Source organism: Melanaphis sacchari, unplaced genomic scaffold, assembly GCF_002803265.2.
Source record: "Melanaphis sacchari strain LSU unplaced genomic scaffold, SCAv2.0 Contig2_pilon_pilon, whole genome shotgun sequence".
NCBI lineage: Eukaryota > Metazoa > Arthropoda > Insecta > Hemiptera > Aphididae > Melanaphis > Melanaphis sacchari.
Genome location: NW_020271173.1, coordinates 2,452,388 through 2,477,725, shown reverse-complemented (window position 1 = coordinate 2,477,725; position 25,338 = coordinate 2,452,388). Strand labels below are relative to the sequence as shown.

General features: G+C 24.8%; 1 protein-coding gene across 1 annotated transcript in view; it reads right to left on the bottom strand.

Moving 5' to 3' along the window:
• Nucleotides 1-22,227, bottom strand: part of LOC112595788 (Kv channel-interacting protein 4-like) — a 129,567-nt gene extending 107,340 nt beyond the window's left edge. The window contains exons 1-2 of the mRNA XM_025341123.1: nucleotides 21,990-22,227; nucleotides 21,781-21,843 (exon numbers count right to left, since the gene is read on the bottom strand). Of these exons, the coding sequence (XP_025196908.1) occupies nucleotides 21,781-21,843; nucleotides 21,990-22,017 (91 nt within the window). The 5' untranslated portion in view covers nucleotides 22,018-22,227. The remainder of the gene's footprint in view (nucleotides 1-21,780; nucleotides 21,844-21,989) is intronic.
• Between the last annotated feature and the right edge of the window lie 3,111 nt (nucleotides 22,228-25,338).

Sequence of the window (25,338 nt, the reverse complement as noted above, 5' to 3'; positions counted from 1 at the left end):
AAAATATCTTAACACAAAATATGTTTCTAAAAAATTTTTAGATCCATATTACTTTTAGTGCCACCACAATTTAATTTGTAATAATTATTTCATATGAAATTAACTATTATCCACCTTATTCAAACAAAATAATAAAAATATTTACAATAATATACTAATAAGCTAATATAACTATTTATTTACTTTAAAAAAATTGAATGAAATTTATGAAGCACAATTTATGTTTATTTTTAATCTTCGAGATTTTATAGAATTGAATCAACAAACCATGGGTTTAAGGCACAGGAATATAACAGATATGATGATAACTGATGTGTACTTATAGATTATTTTTCTTTAATTTCCTGGCATAGTTTTACGACCATCGGTTAGATTTAATTATAAGATGACTTTATGATATTTGCTCAAAAAATTATAAAATAAAAACAAAAAATAATAAAGAAATTATATATTTTATTCTTAAAAAAACTATTATTTAATATTTATGTTTCAACACTATTCAATCTTAATCATTAGTATATTTTGAATTTCAACATAGTACACCTAATTTCTATTTATGAGTATTAGCTACTAACAAAAGTTAATAATATTGACCTCTAAAATAAATTTCAAAAATGTTCTTTTTTATTTAAATATCTGCGTATATTAACTTTGAAAAACTTAAACACACACAAAATCGAGTTTTGCTGCAAAAAATGTAAGCTAATATTATTTTTCATAAGTGGTTTTTTTTTTTTTTTTGTTTTGTTTTAATAGATTTAAATTATTTATTTTTAATGAACGTTCGTTTATTTTTATGCACAATATAAATAAATAATTTTACCAAAAAATATTTTCTTTATTAAACTAAGTAAATATTTTAGAAAATTGTTAATGATCAAATTGCAAAAAAAAAAAATAAAATAAATCAACTCCTGTTATACTCAGCAAAATATATGAAAACTGCATTTAATTACCTTTTTCATTTATTACTATGGGAATTTATATGTATACAACTATCGCGGAATATAAAATAATGAACATAAAATATATCAAACACTTTAAAATACTTTATCAGAAACTATATAGGTACATCTAAAGGAAAATTGTAATTAAAAACTTTGTGACAAGTTAGTTATAAAAAAAAAAAAAAATGATACCATCAGAGTAGAATTCTCATTTAGCGGTCAATTATGAGCAAACAACGTTTGATTAAATAATAACTAAATTTTCTATAGGTATGCATTTATGTGCATTTTTGTTTTTTTTTTTTTTTGTGTCTGTAAAGGTGATGAAGTATTTGTATGTGTGTGTGTGTGTGTGAAAAACAATAATTGCTAATAACAAAATTATTTTTCGATAATAGTTTTTCGATTGAGTTTTAATTGAACTTTTTAATTACTTCATTTGTCCATGTTAAGCTTTAACGAAATGAGTGGTAGACAAAAACGAGAAGTGTATAGCACGATGAGTGGTCTATACGTCATCGTCGACCGTCATTGTAGGCCCAATGTTGTTAAAGACGATCGTAGCAGATATTGTCTATTTCAATTAAACATGATCATAATAATAATAAGTAATAATTAATTAATGATTAAAAAAAATAGACATTATTATTTTAATTTTTAAAAAAACTTATTAAATAAAAAATATAAATTGCGTTCCTCTAGAATTTATGACTTAAATTTTTTGTCACTAAAATAAACAATATTTAATGTGATCCCTAATTCCAGAAAGGATCCACGATTGTACCAGGCTGGACGATCTAGTCTTGGGCACTTATACATGATGCCAATGACACAAGTAAAAATAATTTTTCTTCATTTTAATGTTAAAACACAATTTAAACATATAAGTATACTGTATGTAAAAAACAGGGAACTTCTGTAAGCTTATAATACAAAAAAAGGTCCCCATCCTAATTGAGAATTACTGCCCTATCTATAGATAAATATTTTGTTTTATTTTTACTTTTAAGCTTGGATTAATGTATTCTAGAAAATATTGATGATTAATTACGAAGTTACAATATATAAGATACATTCCAATGATTCAGATACAAGTTGTACTATCATTTTTTATAAAATAAGTTACTATTACGTCACAAATAATCATTTTACCGTATTATTTTGGTAACCGCAATTAAGCACCATTGAAATCCAATAAAATATGAATAATAATATACTATTATTCGTTTTTATAAATAGTTCAAAATACCAAAATAAAATTATGTAAGTAATTACTAAAAACTACCAAAAATAAAATATTTATTAAAAACTAAATAAATTAAAACATTTACAATATACTTGCTTAAATATTATTAATAGTTTTAAATTGATTGTTATTATTAATAAATATTTTCTTATTAATGTTAAATTATAAACACTGTCCGAGTTATTATTGTTTATAGTAAAAATTATTCTACAATATCGTTTAATAGTAAGTAACATTTTGTAAACAATTTTAAATTGATTTCGTTCCATTTCACTTATAAGTTTTAATTTAAATTTATGATTTTTTTTTTTTGGAGTGCACCAAATTAATAACTTAACCAGCCTTAATTTTTAAACATTGCTGTGATTTGTAATATTGATAACAAAAAAAAAATCCAATGCAAATTGCCAGTTGGTTAAATATGACTAATAATGCATAATATTATATTCAAGTCGCACTCGGTCATTTTGAGACACAAGTAATCAGTGACCAAATACTGGTGAAATGATTTGTATGATATATTATGCTCAGAACCTTTTTTACGTTTTAATTTGTTTTTGAATTATAATATTTATCATTTTGGTATAAAAAGTTAATTGAAACATGTTCTGTAAACTTTAAATCAAGTGTTTTTAATTATAAGTAAACAAATTGATAAAGATTTTAATAATATGTCGCTCTGTTTGAGATAATATACAATATACTCTAATATAACCAGTGCTTGACTTAGGGAAGGACGCAGAGGGACAGAGTATCTCAACTAATATTTTAGAAATTTTAGCGTACCTCTACTTATATTTTAAGGGGAACGTACAGGTCAACGGGACGCTGCATCATTCTGCAATTTTATCAAAAAGCACGTGATGACATCATAATTTTTCTTACCATATAACATTATTTTTAATCGTGTTTCATAACTTACAGACCGTGATAACTTTTATAATATATTATCAATTACCACTGTTATAATTTTTACTAATATTTGTTATAAATTACCATAAATTTAAAGATTGTTATTTTTTAAATTTAATTTTGTAAGTCTAAACTGTCTTATTTTATTACTACTTGAATAGTACCTTAAGTAATTTATATGTGTTATCTAATATTATATACGAATATACAATTGTTTTTGTGTTTATACGATGGCTGAAAAAGAAAGTGATATATTTTCATTTTTTAAAAGATGGATGAAAGTAAGTAATGAATAGTTACTCAAATACTCTGTAACTTATTAAAATTTTATATATAGAGTTAATTTTAAATTTTTTGTTACATTTTACAAGGTTTTACAACATAATATTTACTGTAATTTTTTTTTTTAATTGATAATTTTATATGATTTAAAAAGGGGTATTAGGGGGGTGGGGGCGTAGCCCTCACAGCTCAGTAACGTTTAAAAAGTGATGGGGACGCTCTTTTTTTTAAAGTTAACAGAATCCCCCTACTTTAATTTTGCCAAGTCGAGCATTGAATATAACAAGATGATAAAAATGATATTGATACATATTTAATAAAAAAAAAAATAGTAATTTCATATAAATCATAAAATATAAATATTATGAGATGAAAATATTTGTTTATTTTTTTTTCAACCTTATGACAAAATATATGAAATATAGTTATTATCAGTCTCCGTAAAATGGTCTTATAATATTACAACACTATAAGCAGTATTGAACATATAACTAGTAGTGTTGGGAAGTAATTTAATTTTAGTTAAGTTACTATAAATAAATTATTTTTTAAGTTATCTTATAGTTATTTAAATATATTAAATTGTAAGTTATATATACATAACAAGTTACTGTTTTGTAGTGAAATTACTAAATTAAAACCTTTTTTTTTAAGTATATTTTAAGAACCAATTGATAATACAGTATATAAATAAATCATAAAAGTACAATTTTCTGACAGCCATATTTTTATGAATGCATAAAATGTGTTTTAAATAAGTATCAATTTCAAATAAATAATTTTTAAAATGTATTGTTATTTAACATAAATTTAAAAAAATAAAAATTGTGTGTTAAGTAATCATTTTATTTTTTTTTTTGGTTTCTAAATAAACATGGAAATAATTTCACATTGTTTATTGTTATTTACTACTTAGTTAATGTATTGACAGCATATTATAAATACCCCATAATAATTTTGAAAATAAAAAGTAACTTTAACTGTATACTGAAATTACTTTTTTAATTTAAAAGTAATGAGGCTTAATCATACAAAAAAAATTAACTTAAAAATAATTTGATTAAAATGTTTAAAATGAATTCATATTGCAATTTAATTACTAAAAAAACCAAATTACCCAATACTGATCATTAGACGAAGTATAAGTACTGAGAGCCATTCAGAGAGGGGAAAAAAACTAGAGCATTTTTATCTGGACACCATTTTAGGAAAATGACTAGAGACATCGTACGAAGCTTATGAGATCTAATAAGATAAACTAATTATTTCAAAAAAAAAAAAAAAAAATTGTGAATAAGTTCGATAATTATAGGGAATCACATATGATAAGGATTACTCGTCGTTGTCCATAATTTATAAAAAATGTTTCGTTTTAAAATGTCTATATTACGTACAATTTTATATCATCTTTATAGTCAGATGCTGTAATAGATGTTTTGGTCATTACCTATTTATTGTTAAGTGTGGTACAGCTAGTATTATATTGTTACCAGTGCCATTATTTTAATACCGAAGACAAAAATCTACATATTAACACTAATATTATGAATACCTATTAGTTGGTCACATTTAAAATTGTTGCGCAAGGCTTAGAGGCTATATTTTTTAATCATATTGTATAATGACGATTTAAGGAGCCCTACATTTATTTGCCCCTGATTCTCCCTCCCCCCCTCAAAAAAAAATAACAAACTTCGAGATGGCTCTGTAGGTAGGTACGTTATTAATAGCTGATGTAGGTGTAGTATAACAATATTATTATAATTATTACAATATAATGGTACTTACGTGAGCGAGAATATTTTTTATTTTTTTTACGTAACCTTCTCAGCGGCGGTCAGAAGGAAAATGGGGGGGAGACACAATCCCGCGATAACGGATTCAAAAGCGACGGCGACGACGGTATCGCGTGGTTCGACGGAAATGTCGTGCGACAAGTCCGGAATGACGACGACCACCTGACAACACGACGGTGGGCGTTCAGTTCCGACGCGCGGCGCGAAACCCACTACGCGACGGTGACGACGACTGCGACGACAACCGTAACGACGACGGCGACGGCAATGACAGGGAAACGCAACGACGGCAGGCCCGTCGAACATTACCGCCGCGGCAGCCCGTGTGGTGGTCGCCCGGGCAACTGCGCGGTGGAGGCGCGCGCGTTTTTTTAAAAAAAATAATTTCAACAGCGGTTCGCGTCCGCTTGTCGGCGACAATTACTCATCACCGAAAATAGGAAATTCATTTTCAACATATAAAAATTTAAATAATACAAAAATAATGAGATTACGAATGTCGTATTGAGGATGTAATGAGATACGATCGATCGAAAATCAACTTTAACAACGATGCGAGGCGAGCCGTTGTGTTGACACCCGCGGCTGGTGATTTTTTTTAATGTATATTTCATGTATATTATCGTTTTAGCTGTCCTCGCTGTTGTCTCCTTAGAACATGAACATATCACAATATGATAACATACTATGAGTAATATTTTTCTGTTCGAAGAATTGGCGTGGGTGTTCAGATTTGAATACGATTTGATGAATAATTTTATGCGGCCGGTTCATTGAGTTTAGGTAGTTTTATGTCTCGGTGAAGATTTTTATTTGTTATACAACGAGGGACAGATGTTATTTGACATAAACGTGGACATTGCCAGGCTTGCAGAGCTTTTGTGATAGACGATTTAGTTAAGCCCCAAAAGTGGATTTCGTGTAATCGGGAAGAGCGAATGATTGACTCTCATACGTAAAGTTTGTTAGCTAACGACAGTTTAAATCTTAACATAAGACCTAGGATATAAATGAGGGGAATTTTTTTATTGATTTATTTGCGTTTTATTTTTATGTGTCTATTCCATGTGAGTCGCTTATCAAATGTTAACTCGTAATATTTTACTGAATGATCAAGTGATAGAATTGTTAAATAAATAGACAGGTATTGATTTGTAATGGGAAAGCAGCGTACGATATTAATAGTATGCTATTTATCGTATGTTATAAACTTCGATTCACTAAAATGTATTTCCCAAATATTTGATTATAAGCTAATAACTTGATTTTTAAAATATTTTTGTTACATGTATTTTTATTCCAATGTTGTTCAAAACAATATAATTTATATTTTATACAAACTAAAAAACTTACGAGAAGAGCTGATTTTCCGGTTGAAAAAAAACCGCATATAAGTATAAAGCGAGTAAAGTTTATTTGACTTAAAGAAATAAGTTTACCGTAATTTCATTTGAGTATGAAAAAAACGTGTGCATTTTTTCAATCATAACTTTTAAAACAGTATTGACACTATCCGCAGTTTATTTTGTTTTAATTAGTCGTGTGCGTCAATCACGATAAACACATTAGGTGGATATTTTTTTCGTGGATTACTATAAATAAAACGTATTTTTTTTTTTTAACTGTGACAAAAATATATTAAAATTATGTTAATTTAACTTGAAATTGTTGATGTTTTTTTTAAGAAGTACCGCAAAACATGCTTAACACTATCGATATGAGCTGTTTACTTCTAATTACAAAATGGAAAATTTAAACAAAAATATTCAACAAAAAAATTAGATTATTATACCTGATTTTAATACTTTCTTGTTTTCTTAATTTACAATAATTTTAATTTAATTGCGAGATATTATGATATACAATATTTTTAGGTAATGCAAATTACGTAAACCAACACATTAAAAAATTGTTTATTTAAATATTACTATTGTATAAACACCAGGCACTTTGTGTTTATTTACTTATCCTCTTTATATAATTGTCTTTTAACAATATAGTAGGGGATATTACTATTGTAAAATTAAAATATAGTTACTGCTAGAAATATGTTATTCGGTAAGACGGAAAAATAAATAATAATGGGTTATGCAACACATTTTTTGCATATAATATTTATCATATTATTAAAAATTAATTGTGAATTGTGATGTATCATGAAAACTTTAGATATCAAGTTTTCTATTACAATCAATAAACATAATATAGTAATTTAATAGATTTTCGCATTTATTTTTTCTGTTTGAGATTATCCGTTAAACTTTGATATTATACTGCGATGAGTACAATGTATTGACACAATGTTATTTTTGTTAAATAAAAAAAAAAAAAATACAGTTAACATACATGAATTATTTTATATATGTAACAACTGTTATCATGTATGAATAATATTATGAATCTCTCGTACTGTTGAATTTTAAATTTATATTATTTTTTTTTTTCACTTGAAATCGATTTGTATACAAAAATGTTGAAGTCATTAAAATTTCGATATAAATTATTGATTTAAAATTTTGAACTTAAATATATTTTTTAAAGGTAATTATAAATTAAAATTAAATTTTGATTTTTTAGAACTTTTAGATTTTAATCACTAGTCTTTATCGATCTATTCTATTTCAAAAACATCGAAATTCCCATTGTTATATTCTATTTTATGTTAAATATATCGTTATATTCGTTCGTACAATATCGCGGTCTGTGGTTCCTCTCGTCATTCCTAAAGCTATATTATAAAATATGATACGCTATTTTGTGTACACGCATTTTCATTGCTCGTTTACATTCGTGCGGAAAACAAAAGAGCAGTAAGCCCCGTTTATAAAGTTCCGTCATCGTATCGGCATGGCGCATGTGGTAGCTCCTGGTAGGGTGTGGGGAGTCATCAAAGAAAGCCGTTCGCGAAAGTTCAGGTCGAAGAAAAAATTTTATTTTTAACATCAAAAGAAAATGACGGAGTAATATCGCGTGATTGAGATTCTCAATTTGTGAGTATGGTTTACCGTGTCCTCGTCTTCGCCGTCTCGCTCGTCCGTCCGTCGTGCGTCCTTATACTCTACAATATAACCAACCTACAAAGAGTCCTGAAATAAATATCTATCCGATAAAATAGATACACTGCAGTCTTTGCACATATACATAATAAATATCTAGTGCATTCGCTGTGCGTACACTTAAACTATAATTTAATAAAATTCCAAATTTAATATACTCATATTATAGAATCGTATATTATTTTTAAAATTTAATAAATGAAAAATAAACTTTGCCAGAGTTATTGATGAAACTTTACCTTATAATAATATATTTACTTTTTAGATGTTTATAGTTAGGTTCTTTCAAACATAAACGATGGAGCTAACAGTGTACACATTCTTTTGCATCTCGTTTATCATTTGTTAAAGCCTATATATTATTACAATTTTATTCGGGTTCATGAATACCAATTTATTAATATAGATTATATTTACCTTCTTATTGGAAAACCGGAATTTACGTGTATTATTTTTACTTCTAATGATAATGTTATTTTTACACTTGATATATTAAAGTATATTGATATGTTTCCTTACCTGATATACGTTGATGAGCGGATGATGATAGGATTAAGACGTGAATTTAATATGCATCGAATGAATAAACTTAAAGCAATTATTTAATTACGGTTTATGACATTAATTTAAAACTTTACAACTAGTAAGAGATCAATTAGATTACTAAATTATTAGTCTCTTGCTTTTGATAATAAGACGGTGTACTTCTCTGAAAACAAGCTGGTGGCTAGATAAAGACTACTTGGTGGAAACAGAATCTTTGATGGATACTTGACTGACTCTAATGTCAGGATAGGGGTTTTACTTATAGATTTGATCTTTTACTTGTTGTTCCGTTTTAATTTGTTATTGTTTATTTTGTATAAATATATTTTTATTATAAAAACATGTTTTTATAATAGAAACTACTTAACTAATAAATATTATATTATTACTAATTGTTTGGTAAATATTTTAATATATTATTGTAGTTTGTAAGTACACATGTTTATTCGGTGTTGTTGATAATTTGTTAGATTATACAATTTATAATATAATTATTGATATAAATATTAATGATATAATTTTGATTATTAATTATTATATTGTTTATGGATATGGTTACTTACTCAAGAATTAAGATAAAATAATAAGTAATATTATAATGATATTTAATTATAAAGTTATATGGCTTGATAATTCGAATATCATTACAAAAAGTTCTTTTATCGTCAGACGACGTATATTATATATATATATCTATAAACTCTTTATAGCATTAAAATTGCATTGTCAATGAGTAGTCTATTTACTTATGCAGGTACTTATATAGTGGAGAAATAAGAACCCCGATAACGGTGCGCTTTCACGCCGTAGTATATTTCTAACACAATAGTTGATACTGAAAAATTACGACGGCTAATATCGTATTTAATATCGGGTTTTTAATCTCCTAATTACCGATTTAATAAAAAATAAAATAATCGAATTTCCCTTCTATAACGAAAAAACAGGATTACGTTTTATAACTATTAAAAATGTTACTTTTAATTATATGGATTATGATAAAATTAAACATATAAACGGTCTTCTGTTATCATACATGCAAATATACCACTTGAAGAAACTGAACCACATCAAGGGCGTATTCGGTACGGGGATGAGAAGGGGTCATATCTTACTTTTAAGCTTTTTTATGACTATATTGATTTCACATATGTCATTAAAATAAAAAAGCATGTTTTACAATTGTTTTTTCAGTGTGATTTTGTATTATATATAATATATATATATACCTATATGTATATTAAAAACTTCATATCCAACCTCTTGAAAAAAGCTGAACTTGCCTCTGAACCAATTTAATAGTTAGTATGAAAATTAAATATTACAGCGCCAAGCCGTGATCGTCTTTTGCACTAATGTTACCGTGTCACAACCGCAATTTGATATTTTTTTGTCTATGCATCTGGCGTCATAGTTTACGTGATCAAACTTATAACGATTTTTTTTTCGTCCAACACTTAAGATTTATACGTGAACATAAATATGTTTGTATGAGTTTGCGTGTTTGTATATATAAAGAACATATATATAATATGTATTTATATGTATATATATAACGTATATCATACATTTTTAAAGCTACAAAAACTCTGGGGACACACCATATACTGTTGGATTACAGAACGCTATCATTTTAACTATATTTTCCTATTGATGCCCCGCAAGATGGGCTTAAAACACAATTACGTAGTTTACTATCAGAGAGAAAATATTATTTTCTCGAACGCAATGACAACGTTCAGGTTTTACGACCAATAGATGTCATCAAGTAAAATTCACCTGTTTTAAAATATTGTCCATCCGTGTGTTTTTTTTTTTCATTGTTATACAACAAACAATAGATTAAATTTAATTTTCATACTTATATATTATATTATACAGTAAGTTGTGTTATATATTATTATTAGTTATTACTATTATTATTATTAATGTATACTTATTTCATAAAATATATCTAATTGAAATAAATCGTCTTGAACACAGAATTGAAATAAAAATGATATATCATAATTTATAGAAGTTGAAAACGTTATGTTAAATATCGTTTGATTAATTTTTATAATTTGTAATCATAAATATTATAATATATTATTATTTAAGAAAATTAAAAACTTAAAAGTATATACAAAAATGAAAAAAACGTTGTGACTTATATTACAGTAAGTTCAAATATTTGAAATGTCAAGTAATTTACAACCAGGAACAATGGAGTTATTATTAATTTTTTTTTTTTATTAGAGATAAGTATCTATACATAAAAACAAAATAAAAACAGTAAACTTTTCATATCGTTTATATTTTTTCCTAATGTTTGCGTAGACCTGTCAACCCTCATTTTAATCTGTGTCCAATCGAATGGCTTAAAGATAACGTTAGTGACCATTGACCATCCATAATGACATGTATTTAATAATTATAATAAGTTTAGTGAAGTAGATAAACCAATAAACCAACAAATCTGTGCATGTTCATTATTATCGCATATTGTTAATAGTTCATACCTAATACCTATAAATGAGACCACACACAGTCAATTTATTTGTGTGATTATTGATACTCAAATTGTTGAATTTATATCATCTTTTTAGCCTATATTATATAACAATGTAATAGCATTGTAATATAAATACTATAATTAATAACCAACATTTATTACGTATTTTTTTCATCCTTAAAAGACTATTATTTAAGAGCTATATTTTAGCTTGAAGCACAATCAAATAATTAATAAATGGTACAAGTTCTAAAATTCCAATATTGAATTCATAAAACAAAATTTTCTCCCTCCCCCCCCCCATTCTAACAATGATGAATATTATTAACAGAAATTATTGATTATAATATATTGTACGTCTTATAAATTAAAATATTTATTAAAAGGATAACTGTTTTTTTCCATTTAATTAAAATCCATCTTTTATAACAGTATAATGTATTTTACTACTGTAAATTTTAAATTACATTTTTTATTCGCGATTAACCATATTAAAATTATTTAAACTTAAGGTTAATTTACATTCTCAAGGTACATATTTCACTCCATATAAATTTTATGCTTAGAATAATCAATGAAGGATAATAAAATCTCTTACTTTATAAAGCAAATAAAAAAGCTTAAAAAAATATAGCAAATATTTCAGTCATACAATATTACTTAATAATATGATGCATTATATGATATGATAAGTAATACTTTTTTCTTTCCATTTTTCTTGATATTACATTATTTCGATAAAATACAAAATTTACTTTACTTAAAACATCCTAAAAAAATGACTTTATCAACTGCGTTTTATCATTATTCAGAAAAAATTTTATAAAATTATTTATGTATATATTATTTCTTTTTGCATTTGTCTTCTTGTTCGAAATAATTACAAAACTTTTAAAATATTTTACTCTATAGTTAATCTATGCAGTTATTAATTTTCTAACGATTTATATAGTTACGCTAAACAAGTTTTACCTAAATAAAATCCAAATTTCATATTGATTCAAATAATAGTAAAAAATATATTATATGAAATATATTTATACAAATATAATATATTTAATTTATAAATAATAAATAAATACAGTTTACTACACATAACACAATTTCGTTTATTTTGACATAGTTATTTAAGGTGATACCGCAAACGATAAATAACTGCAGAAACAATTGAACAGAATATGTTTATCGTATGCATTTTTTTCCACTGTATATATCTGTATACAATATATATATATATATATATAAATATATATTTTAATAATATAGCTTGAAATATAATAAATACAAATTCGTAAATCTAAAGCTTTTAAGAAATACACATAGTGGTAAAAATTAAAATCATTAAGTAATTTATTAAGTTGCCCATAATTGAAATGTGAACGGCTGCATAAATTAAAAATGAATACAGTTTGCAAAATGTATACAAATCGTCATTGACTGATGACGAAAATCTGTTGAGTTCTCAAGGTCTAGTACTTGTTATCGATTAATATCGGACAGCTGTTATACATGGTTTATCATATTGCAGTCATATTTATCACTTATTTCCATTAAGGGTAGATTTAATGTATACTATAGCTGTACTGAACGTATTGTCAGTAACATGGCTATATAATATATTATTTATAATATTTATTTCACAAGGAGTAAAACAGAAAAAAAAAACACTTACATTTATACTTCATACGTAATAACTAAATAACTAATATTTGGTTTTCTTTGGCTTGTTTCTCAACCAAAAGTACAGTATTATAATGTTACTGTGTAAATTCAAACGGATTTTGTTGTATGAAAATGTGTACTAAAAATATTTAAATTTACTATAAAATAACTATTTAATATTAAAATAATCAGATTCCATATACGAGTATATATAAGGAACCAATTAATTTATATAGGAATATAAATTATAGCATTATAGTATTACAATAATTATATGAAATTCTCACTACTCAAATTAATGAATAATATATTATACATATAGCAGAACCAGCTCGATTATCCAAACTTCCGTAATACTGTATTCTCATAAATTTAAAATGGGAATTCATATATATATAGTATTAAAATTTCCGTAATAAAATTGCATTTTTAGAATTATGATATATTCTTAAGATCAACAATGCCTTTTTCCTCGCGTTTTATACTTATACAGTTAATTAAAGAAATGAAGCTAGTATGCTCAAATAATATTTATTTAATAATACACTTTTAAAATTTGATTTTTAGAATTTTTAAATATACTTGATAACTATACCATATCTAAATCAAAATAAAATCTATTTTGTAAAATCATTTTTTAAGACACAAAAAATAAATAAATAAATTTACAATATATTTTTAATAACTGAAAACCTACTCGTTTCACTTATTTTAAATTAGATTCCATAAATTTAAAAAAAAAAAATTATCCACAAAATAATTTATTAAAAAAAGAGATGAGTTTTAATTTGAAAAAACAAAAGTTTATACCACCAAGGACACACCCCTTAATCATAATTTGAATAAATTTGTCAATAAAGAGAATCGAATGGTCAACATGTTTGACGAATCTAAAACCCTGTATGATATTATTTTACGAGTTCTCATAATACGATAATATAATATGCAACTATGTATATTTTATAATTTTTAGGTATACATAATATAGTTGTCCGGAACACGTGGTGTAACCACTTTCGCTAAAAGTTGTTGAAAATCGCACGTTCATTTGGCAAATCGTTTAGACAAAGATTGATAAATATATTCAAACAAGCGCACGAGGGAACAGCGTTTGGTAGAATGTGATGATTGATGTATAATACTCACATAATAATTTAATATTTACGTGGCCCCTCCAACACAATCCGTACACGCGACACTCGTCTGGTCTGGCAATTGGGATGGTTGATTGATATATTATTTATTGTTTCTTTTTTTATATATTGGCAAAATTCCCTTTCCAGCTAACTAAAGCTGTTCAGACTGTCAATGGCCAAAAATTCAACACATCGTGTCATTCACGATTTCGTGTCAACACAACAATCAGCTTGTGAACAATATCACATTGCACGTCAAAATACATGATACAAACACAATATGATTTATAATATTTTGTGATTATAATAGTTTAAACGAAACATCTGTTTTGATGAAAATTCGTTATAAGCTATTTCTTTCGTATTTGCCTACGGGATAATTTATTAGTCATAAACACTATTTTTGTTATGAACATCGTAGGTGTGTCGATACAATGTTTAAACAACTGTTGTTATTTCCGTTTGAAAAAAAAAATTGTAAAGACCACTCTTAGATAAGCCAAACTGCATTTTCAATGACATAATTTATTAAAAAATAATAATATATTTTATTTTACTGTATTATAGTGCCCAGTTAATCGTAAATTACAAATTCAGTTTTAAATGAAAATACCTTTCATCCAAATTGAGTAATTTTTTATTCTCATAATTCATTGAAGAACATTTAAACAATATGTGGTAAGTGGTAGCTATTTGAGATATTGTTTAATGCACGATATTTTCACTCACAAATTGTAACGATTATTTTTATTTGTGTGTATAGTTTCTATCAATTTAAAAGTATTTTATTACTCTTATTTTATGAAAAAAGCCTCAGCAGTTAAGCTCATAAACACAATAATATAACTAATTGTATTTATTATTTAATTATCGTATTTTTTTTTTTTTTTTTTTTTAATTAATTACATATTTTTATTTCAAACCACTTTGATTATATTAGTAATTTGATTTTATTAGAAACATTATAATTTATTTGATACAAATTTGGTACACGCATAACTTGGTAACTAATAATATGATATTTTACTTAATGAACTATACAATATACGTCATGTTTGTTATAAACCCAAAAATTAAAGGTTCATGGGAAAGTTATTTTTTCAATATACTACTAATTTAATTTATATTTTATACAAGTTTATATAGATACCCTACGCTACTGCATAGTAAGTATATACATTATACGTTCAATGAAATTTTGAAAGGCCCTAACTATAAAGTTTAAATATTCTTCGAGCAGGGTTCATTAATGTTGAAATATTCCTTCAAATATGGTCAAATCAGTTATTTTGTATATTCTATCATTAACGAATTATAGTTAGTAATATTTTTTAAGTAAAGAATAGAAACAAAAACAAACCGAGTTACCTATATATTAATATTCTAAAAATGTACTAAAAGCTTGAGTTTTTATGTTAAATAGTCTGAAAACAATAATATATGGTGTAAATATTATATTAAGTTAGTCGAGTGTGCTCTAAAATTTAATAATGGCAAGACATTTAATACATTTTTATTTTTAATATTTATTTTAGAATTAAAAATTAAGTAGATACAATTATGAAAATATGATCTAATATTTATTAAACATATTGATACTAAATGATACATTTTAGTTATAAACAAATAACTAATAATCAATAAATAAACAATCAAAAAATTGAATTTTAATTTTTTTATTAAACCCAATAACTTTACAAAAATTGGATTCTTAAAAAATAGTATCTAGTATGTATTGTGTTCCACGTAATTATCTAAATCATTTCTAGTAGCTTGTGACCGCGATTAGTATTTTTGGATCATTATATCAGTATTCTAAATCAAAATTTTTTTATACCATACACAAAATAAATAAGATAAAATTACTTGGTAAAAATTGAATTATATTTATATGCATAGTTTTAATTATTTCTCTTATTTTGGGAGTATATTTTATATAAATGTAACTTGTGGTTGTTAAAAATAAATATAAGCACTCAACCTGACTTTTATAAATATATTTAAGTAAGGTTACTATTAAATTGCTCGCATTAATCTCATTTAACACTAGTTAATAATAAACTCTAGTATAAGTACAAATTAACTAGCTGTATTATAATTAATTACTTTTAGTTAAATGCGCTATTAGTCCGAGAAACAAAGTACATAACAACTAATGAACTAACCATGTATCTCTTTTTTTTTTTTTACACTAATACATGGTCGTTGGACGCAATCTAGAGAGTAGCTATTGCCAATTGTCTCGATAGGATCAGATAGATGCCGCTCAAGTATTGTTATTTGTTAAACTCTACTGTAGTATTAGGTTATTTTAAATTATTAATTGAGTTTAAATTATGTACGTACAGTATATTTAAATAAATTGTGAGTATTTAATTGTATAGTTTATTTATTCATAACACAGTACTGTAAATGAGTTTTTAATTTTAAAAATAGTTAAGTAAATAAAATTAAACAATAAATAAATATATATAAATTCTAGATCACAATTTATATGAATATGAATTATTTCATTTTAACATTATTATTTTGTACGAAATTTACTTCAATACAAATGTATTTTTTCCTATTACATTTAATTTAAAATATAAATATTTTCTTTTAAACCAAAATATAAAACTTAACTTTGTATTTAATTTAAATAAATTTTAAAATTAAAAAAAAGAGAGAAAGAGAGAATTTAAGATGATTTTGAAGCCTTAAATTTATTCTTCTATCTATTTGGCTAATTAAATTTGCACTATAAATTACTAATTAATTTCAGTAAATAAATGTTATCAAATAGATTCATAGAAATCGTGTGGAATATTGTAGAGACAATCGATCCGCTAAAACGGCGTGTTTTAACTAATATAATAATAAATACAAAAACTATACCATTATTGTCACTACAATGGTGTTTATATATACATTTCCGTTAAACTATATTAAGTCCTAAGGTTTAAAGTAGTTGTTCTATTTTTTGTCCTCGTTGAAGGACTGAATCTAAAGTAGAAAATAAAACATAAAAATTGACCCGTGACAAAACTTATACGTATTTCTATGATATTTTGGTCTAGATGACAGTGTGAGTACATTTGACTAAACATAAAAAATAATCAACGAAAAAATACCATTTGACCCGTTAAAAAACGTAATGCGTAAATAATGACATACATTATGTGTTTTGTACGTTTGTTTGTATATACATTATAATATTACAATATTATATACGTCCATACAATTTACAACGAGTATTGAAATTTGTCCTCTACCCGAGTTATTATCACCAATAAAAGTTGAATAATTTATGTATATTATATTTTCATGGACAACGTTTTTTTATCAGTCTCGCTATCATTATTATTTACTTTTTCCTGTGGTACCAAATGGAGAGAAAAACCTGGTCATTGTTGTATGACGTGATTTTACACTTTTATTTATTATTTTATTTTATTTTTTTTTTTTTTTTTGGCATTGGCAGTATAATATTTTACCTTGCTGTAATAGTAGATATATTAAATGATGTGTTTTCTTTCTTTCTTTTTTGGATACCATTATAATAGGTAGATGGTAGACATCTTATTAACAATATTTTAAATATCGAATATATTTTAATATTTTAAGAATCAAATAATTACAGTTTTATAGAGTATAGGCATAAACAGACAATTTTTTAGCGTTAAATATCCGTTCTATAATATATTTTTTGAAAGAATTTTAGCGTTAAAAAAATTAACTCTAAAACTCTAAAAACGATTTAAATACTGCACTATTTCAAACAAGTATTGACTCTGTAACTTAATCTGTACATGAGTATATGTTCTATTAAATAATTAAATTTTAGTTTGCGTTAAATATACACTTTGTTAATCTTATTGATAAAAGTTTATTGTCGAATCAGGACAATATTTCAAATTAGTCTATCGTTTACAAATCGTTTGATTGCGATGACGCACATCAAACAGACGTTGTAGTTTGGATACAACACAATCAAACGAAAAAATAAGCAACGAAAATGATTTTAAAAAATCATTTGTTTTTGTAAACGTTAACTAACAATTATATTAAAACAAATTCATCAAAGTAATATATACGTGAACACAAAAACGATTGGATAATGGCATAGTGTGACGTGGTAACAATAGAAGTGAGTGGACGAATTATACCCTGTCTTTCTTCCAAATTAAATTTTAAATTTATTTCTTCACAAATTACACATTTATAATTTATAGTAAAATTAAATATTCAAGCAAAAATATATGGTAAACTCAGATTGTTAATAGACGAAGTAACGTACATAAATAGTACATTTTAATAATGTTATTGTGCAATAGAATCAAAATTGTTCATACATACACTAAATACTCATTACAATATAACTAAACGAATACACTTATTATTTATTAATTCAAAACTTCTAAGGTAAATTCAAAATATAAACAAATAATAATTATAATCTCAAAACTATGAAGTCGGCTATTTTAAAAGCAAATGTTATAAATGAAAAACTTATTGTTGGTGGTCAATTCAAACAATCAAAACCAATAATTAATATTAAAAATTATTACTTTTTACTTTTCGTTCTTTTTTTTTAGTTTAAAATAAAAATAAAAATAATTCATATAATATTTATACCTGGAATCATTATTATAATTTATGAACATGAATAAATTTATATTATAACATTATTATTTATATTGTAGTAAAATCGAAAATTAATTATTTATTTTGTTATAGTAAATTATATGATTATAAGCTATCAGTATAGTTTTCAATAGTTCATTTGCATGTAATAACACATTTTAAAAAACATACAAAAATATTTCGGTTTTGAAAAGATACTAAAATCCATAATGTATTTATTTTACTGAAATACGATTTTTTAAGAACATTATATTTTTTATCACAATAAATTTTCTCAAAGAAAATATTTTTAAAATTATTTATTATTTTATAACAAAACCTTAAAATTTTTAGCAGTTATTATATAGTTTACTAAAAGGTGGTGCTATGTTAATTGTATTATTAATTAAATATTTATCAATTCATATGCTAGTCAATTAATACTTGAACAGATATATTTTAAATTTATAAAAACAAAAACATATATGTAAAAATTTTAACAACGTTATTTTAAATTAATTTTTTGTTTGTCTATGTTTAAGACATTGTTTGTATTAAACCATGTAATATGAAAAAAATAATAAAAAAGATATCATTTAAGTTTATAATGAAAAATATACTAAAGAAAAAGAAAGAAAAGATAAAAAAATTCTTTTTAAATATTTAATCGAAAATATTCTTTATAAAATTATAAGTAAGAATAATTAAATAATTTATAGTATCCAATAAACTTTTTAAAAATAAATAATATCTATTTATAAAGTAAAACTATAAAATATGTCTATACTGTCTATACTTATATTTAAATTAATTAATAGTCAAATAGTATTTGAATTGTATATAAAATACTAAATTTTCACCAGAATGTTAATTAAATATAACTTACAAAATCATCCAAATGTTCTGAGTTAGTATGTTCACAGTAATTTAAACTTAAAATTAGTTTTTGCCGGAAAATTAGTTAGTTATGCTATAAACATAATTAATAATAATATAAAGGAAATATGAATGTATTGACAGTGACCTTAAAACACATAAAAGCTATTTTAGATTGATATGTTTAAGTATGAAAATTACTATTTCTATCTATAAAAAATTACAACATGTTCCAATACAAGTATATTTGTTTGAAAAATGATTCATGTATTCATTTAATGGAGTCATAACAAAATGTAATTTAACACCAAATATTATTAAATAGAATTATTCAAATAATGAGATCAAATTGTCATACATAAATAACAACAATGAATTTTTACTAAATCTAATTAAAGTAAAATGTCAAAACCAAATAAATAGTTTAAACTATTTAAATAAAAAAAATGTATTATTATTAAAAAAAATATATATACAAATATGCGATCTATACCCTAAATTATTTATGATAAAAGATATTTTTACTTAAAAAATATTGATGAAGAAGTTACACAAAAAGTACTGCTCTCTGATTTTTTTAAAATTTTTTATTTATTAAAAATATCACTACACTAGTTCATTTTTAGTCATCGAAAAAGATTCCCAGACATTGTGCGAGAGACTAAGTTTAATATACAAGGAAATTGAAATGGAAGTGAGTTTATTATATAAAATCGTTTATAGAACGTAATTATTTCTACATGAACTGTTTTAATACTTAAGCCTGTATGCATAATAAATTTAGACATATATGGCGGGCATAAGTGATTGAGTGTAAGATTTTATTTTGAAAAGTTTGAATTTTTCAGCATTGAATTAGTTGATGACCACAAGTCCATATCAGCTTAATTAAAAAGTATATATGAGTAATTTAATTTAATTTATTGGTTTATTGGATAAATGTCGTGATCAAACAAAGACGAGCATTCAAAGCAATTTTATTTTCATAATTTAGAGTACCCAGGTGAGACAATGATAAATTTTAAGAATTTATACGATTTGAAAGATGAAATAAATATATTGCTTAAGAATACTTCAGGAAAAAAATTATTAAAAGTAAAAAATAAATATCAATAGTATTTCTTAAAATTTGTAATAACATCTCACTTCCTGCATGGGTTTTTATTTCATTTAAAAATAAATAAATGTATAATAATAAAGCCTTTATTGAAATATAATTATTAATACGATCTGTAAATTGATCTACTAAACTTTAATATTTATTTATGATCGTATTTTTACATATATTAATAATATTGATAATTATAATGATTATATTTTGTATTTTATAGTTTATTGTTGAGATAAATAGTCTTCAAAAATAAAACGTCGTAAAGAAAAAAAACAAAAAAGTCACTTCCCTGCTTATATTCATTGAATAAGTCGCATGTATTAAATTTGAATTTAATGATAAATTATTACATTCGAAAAGCGATTCTAAGCGGAGTTAGTCTGTCAGCCTATAAGACCATTTTATTATACATTTAAATATATTGCAATAAGAAATTTACTTTTGTGTTATATTATTATCAAGCTAAATTTTTTTTTTCAATAGTATTCGTATGTGTATTTTTTATTATATAAGTATAACCTATCATTGCATAATCAATCAGTTAGCATCTAATAATAACAAATCTAAAATCTGAATACGACCTTAATTATTTCAAATTACTATAACATAAGTTACATTAATTAATAATATTTAATACTAAAAAACAATACAAAAATTTACAATTATTAAATATTTAAACTCATTCACATTTATGTACGACATAATGTCATAATTTTAAATGTTTAACAAAATTCTTTATATTAGTTGTAGTTATATAAGTTATACGTCATTTAGTAATACATTAATGGATATTATGTTCAATTTAATAGAATAATAAAATCATTTTAACTGTTTGAATTCTTTTTTGACTTCAGCAAATGTTTTGTTCTTATTTCTAATGGATTTTGGCACGCTTCAGTTAAAGTTCCACGCGTTTTAGAGCTCTCCGACCAACAGTTAGGGTCATAAAGCAAAGTTAGGGAAAGCCAATTAGGAATGGTTGAAAGCTGACCATATCAAACTTTATTAGTTCGCAGTAAGAGGGGTGTAGGTATATAGTTTAGTATTATACGATGTTATCCCAACAATGTAATATTATCTCTGCGTTACATTGCATTTTCGTTATACTTACGAAACGGATCATCACCGAAATCATCGTCTTCGGTCACACCGTTGCTGCTCATTTTGTCCCAACCTGTAAAATTCAAAAGATGAATAGGCTTATCGAACGGGTGAAAATAGAAAACAAGACAATTGTTCAACTGTATTTTCAGGTAAGTACGTAAGATACTCCAGTGAAGCTGACACGTATAAATGGCCCAAAAACGCAGTTTTACTTACGCAGTGCTACGATGTTGCACAAAGACATCAAAACAGAAGGCTATGCCTATCGGCCGATTTAGCAGAAATTACAACAGCGCGATTTACACCACCGCGTCAATTATTTTTCGTGTACTGGCAATGCGAATGGGAATAGTCCAAAATGATGAGCAAACGGCAGATTGGTGTTTTGGACGACGATCAAAATACTCAGAGTTTAAAATAATATACGAACCTCGATATCGGGGTGGGGGGGTCGGAGCACTGCTCTACATATGCGTGTGCGTAAATGCGTTTGGACCAACGCGAACGGTGAGAACATTTCAATAAAAATTTTATGTTTACGTTACTTTTATATAGATCCCTGTGAGGACATAATTATTTTGAGACGATCCTAACATTAAACAGCACTAAAAAATCAGTTGCTTGAAACATTTAAGATTTTATTTGTGCAACGGTGAGTTGCCTTTGTATAGAAATTAGAAATACAACTTGATGAAACCATATCGAAATATGCAATCAGGTTTAAACGTGTATCGTGTAAAATATCAAACCGATCTGTAATTGGGATATATTACAGCAATGTTTATTTCGTTTCTCAAACTTAATAGTGTGAATGAAAAATCATTATAAAAATTATTGACTATTTTTTGGAATATTTTGAAGTATACGATGGCAAAGAAATCGTTAATATAATACTGTAATATTGTTGAAATATATACAAAAAAATTAGTCAGCAGTTTAATGACTACTAATTAATGAAATAATTCTTAAAACCACTACTATACTAATCTCATTATTTTCACGGACATTTCGACGAAATTACACTTTTCAAAGCAGAGTTTAATAGTAAAAATAATTAACTCAAAGTATTTGGAAAATGGTTGTTTAAACAAATACTTATAGTATGTATAATGCTATACATATTTTTCAAATTTATAATAGTGTATATGATCAATTTTAAGCTTATAAACATTTATTTTAATTTACAATATTAATTAAAGATATAATATGAATGATGTATTAATATTCAAATATATGAAAAAATGTAATATTTAAAAATAAAATATATAAGCAAAAATGTTTTTAAATTTTATTTCCGATAATTCATGTAACTAAAATTTCATTGTAGAATTTTGTTATACTTGAGCCTTCCAAAATATCTGCTGTCGTATAATTACTGGAACACCCTGGTATATCTTCAACAATGTAATAAACTCTGACCTAAAAATCTGCTATGTCAAAAAAATTGCTATTATATACTACAAACGCTTCCACGCAAAACTACAATCCGACCCCAATCAGCTCATCAAGGAATTTTCCATACCAGCACTACCCGGAAATCCAACACGGAACTGGTGCCGAGACTTAAACATTTTATAAATTGTAATTATTAATGTAAAGCCACTAGGTGTCTCTAATGTGAGATTTCCTACCATGTTATCATTAGTTTTTAGTTTTTTTTTTTATTTTTACCATAATTATTACTTATTGCACACCTGAATAGATTGTAGCATTCTAAAATAAAATCATATATATTTTTTTTTTTAATGTTTATACTTGATTATAAGTACCTATATTGAAAAAAACTAACGGTTTTTATTGCTAGTAACTATTATTAAAACTTTAGAGCTTTTGTATCACGAATAAAGTCAATTATTTTATCTTAATTGTTGTGCATATTTTCTTTATTGTTGGAACCAATTTAGGAAAGTTGAGGGGAGTAATTTGAAAAAAAAAATCAATTTTGAATAATACCCCATATCTTATTGTGTACAATACAGTGTGTAAATCGATAGGATAGGTAATAAATAGGGCTAGAATTTTGTAACACATGCTTCTTTTGAGGAGAGTGTAATAGAAAGATAATTATTATATATAAATACGTTTTGAATCGTTCTGATTTCAATAAAGTAAACTTTTTTGTTGCATTTTTCCACAAAACTTGCTTTTTATTGCTTTTTGCCTTATTTGCTTCTTCTTTTTTTTTTTTAATTTTTACTTATTTTTCTTGAAAATTTAACTTATTAATAAGTTATAAACTAAAAATACTATATTATTATTGCCAAAAATTATAAAACCGGTAAAAAAGCTAGTAATAAATGGATGACTGATAAAATAACTGTCGTTATTGTACCGAAATTGTATAGTTTTAAAATTATCTGAATTATATCTGCGTATTTTTATACCACATTCTAATACTTTAGTTGACCGGTAAATATTAATCAGTGAGGTTCAGTATTCTAAATAATTTCTCTATAATCGTTATTAGCATCCAATAGAATGAGTTTTAATGAAAGTAGCTTGAACAAATATATGGTCGTAAATTCCTTTTTTAATATTTAATTTTATGTGTAATTTAAATTTGTTGTTTTAGAATTAAATTTAATAAATATTTTTTTTTTGGGGTACTTAAAATACTTTTTTAAGAATTTATTTTGCTACAAAATCCGAGCACTAGTAATAACACTGTTTTCATAAATGTATTATTAGTTATTTATTAATAAATTATTTTATTTAAGGATGCCAGATGTTCAGTATCTTACAAGAATGTTCCACCGTTGTTTCAACAAATCAACCCGTTTTTCTGATAACTTTAAGCATGACGCCTAAGTATACACTTTTTTCAAAAATATGACATATGAAGTCACGTTTTTTGTTTAAGATCATAATACTTGATATCATTACTAGTAACCACCCAAAAGTTAAAAATTGTGTTAAAGATGCAATCATATATTTTAAAAACTATAAAGAATGTGCTATCATGGTAATTTTCTTAATTTTAAAATAATTACTGAATTATCAATGGGTGCAGCACACCTGTTTCAAATAGAAGTGTTGTAATAGTTTTAATAAAACTCACTAAAATACATCATTCTAGGCCTTTAGCATTGAGGTAGAAACTTTCATAATTTAACAGTTTTGAATTTAATAAAGACTGAATATTTTGCATTTTTATTTCGATTTCCGTTTTTGGATGTCCGAAATTATTGGAATCATTGGAATCATTCGACAATCAGTGTTTAAAATAATTAAAATATAGTGAAGATACAAAAATATTAAATGACACTTTGTTTCAAGCATTCTAATAATTCGAGTTATACGTTGTCGGTGTTGACATGCAAACATTCGATATCATAGCTATTACGAGTAGAAAAAATAACTATAGTCCAAAAATAGTACTAAAAATAATATTCACTAAAAATGGAGTAAAATATATAATGTATTTCTGCAGTGATTTATTGAATTCAATCACATCAAAATAAAGTTCGATCACTCGAGAAAATATTTAGAATCTATTCTATTCTGGAATTTATTATATTAAACTCCGACCCATCCAATAAATAATATACCGTAAAGTAAATATTTT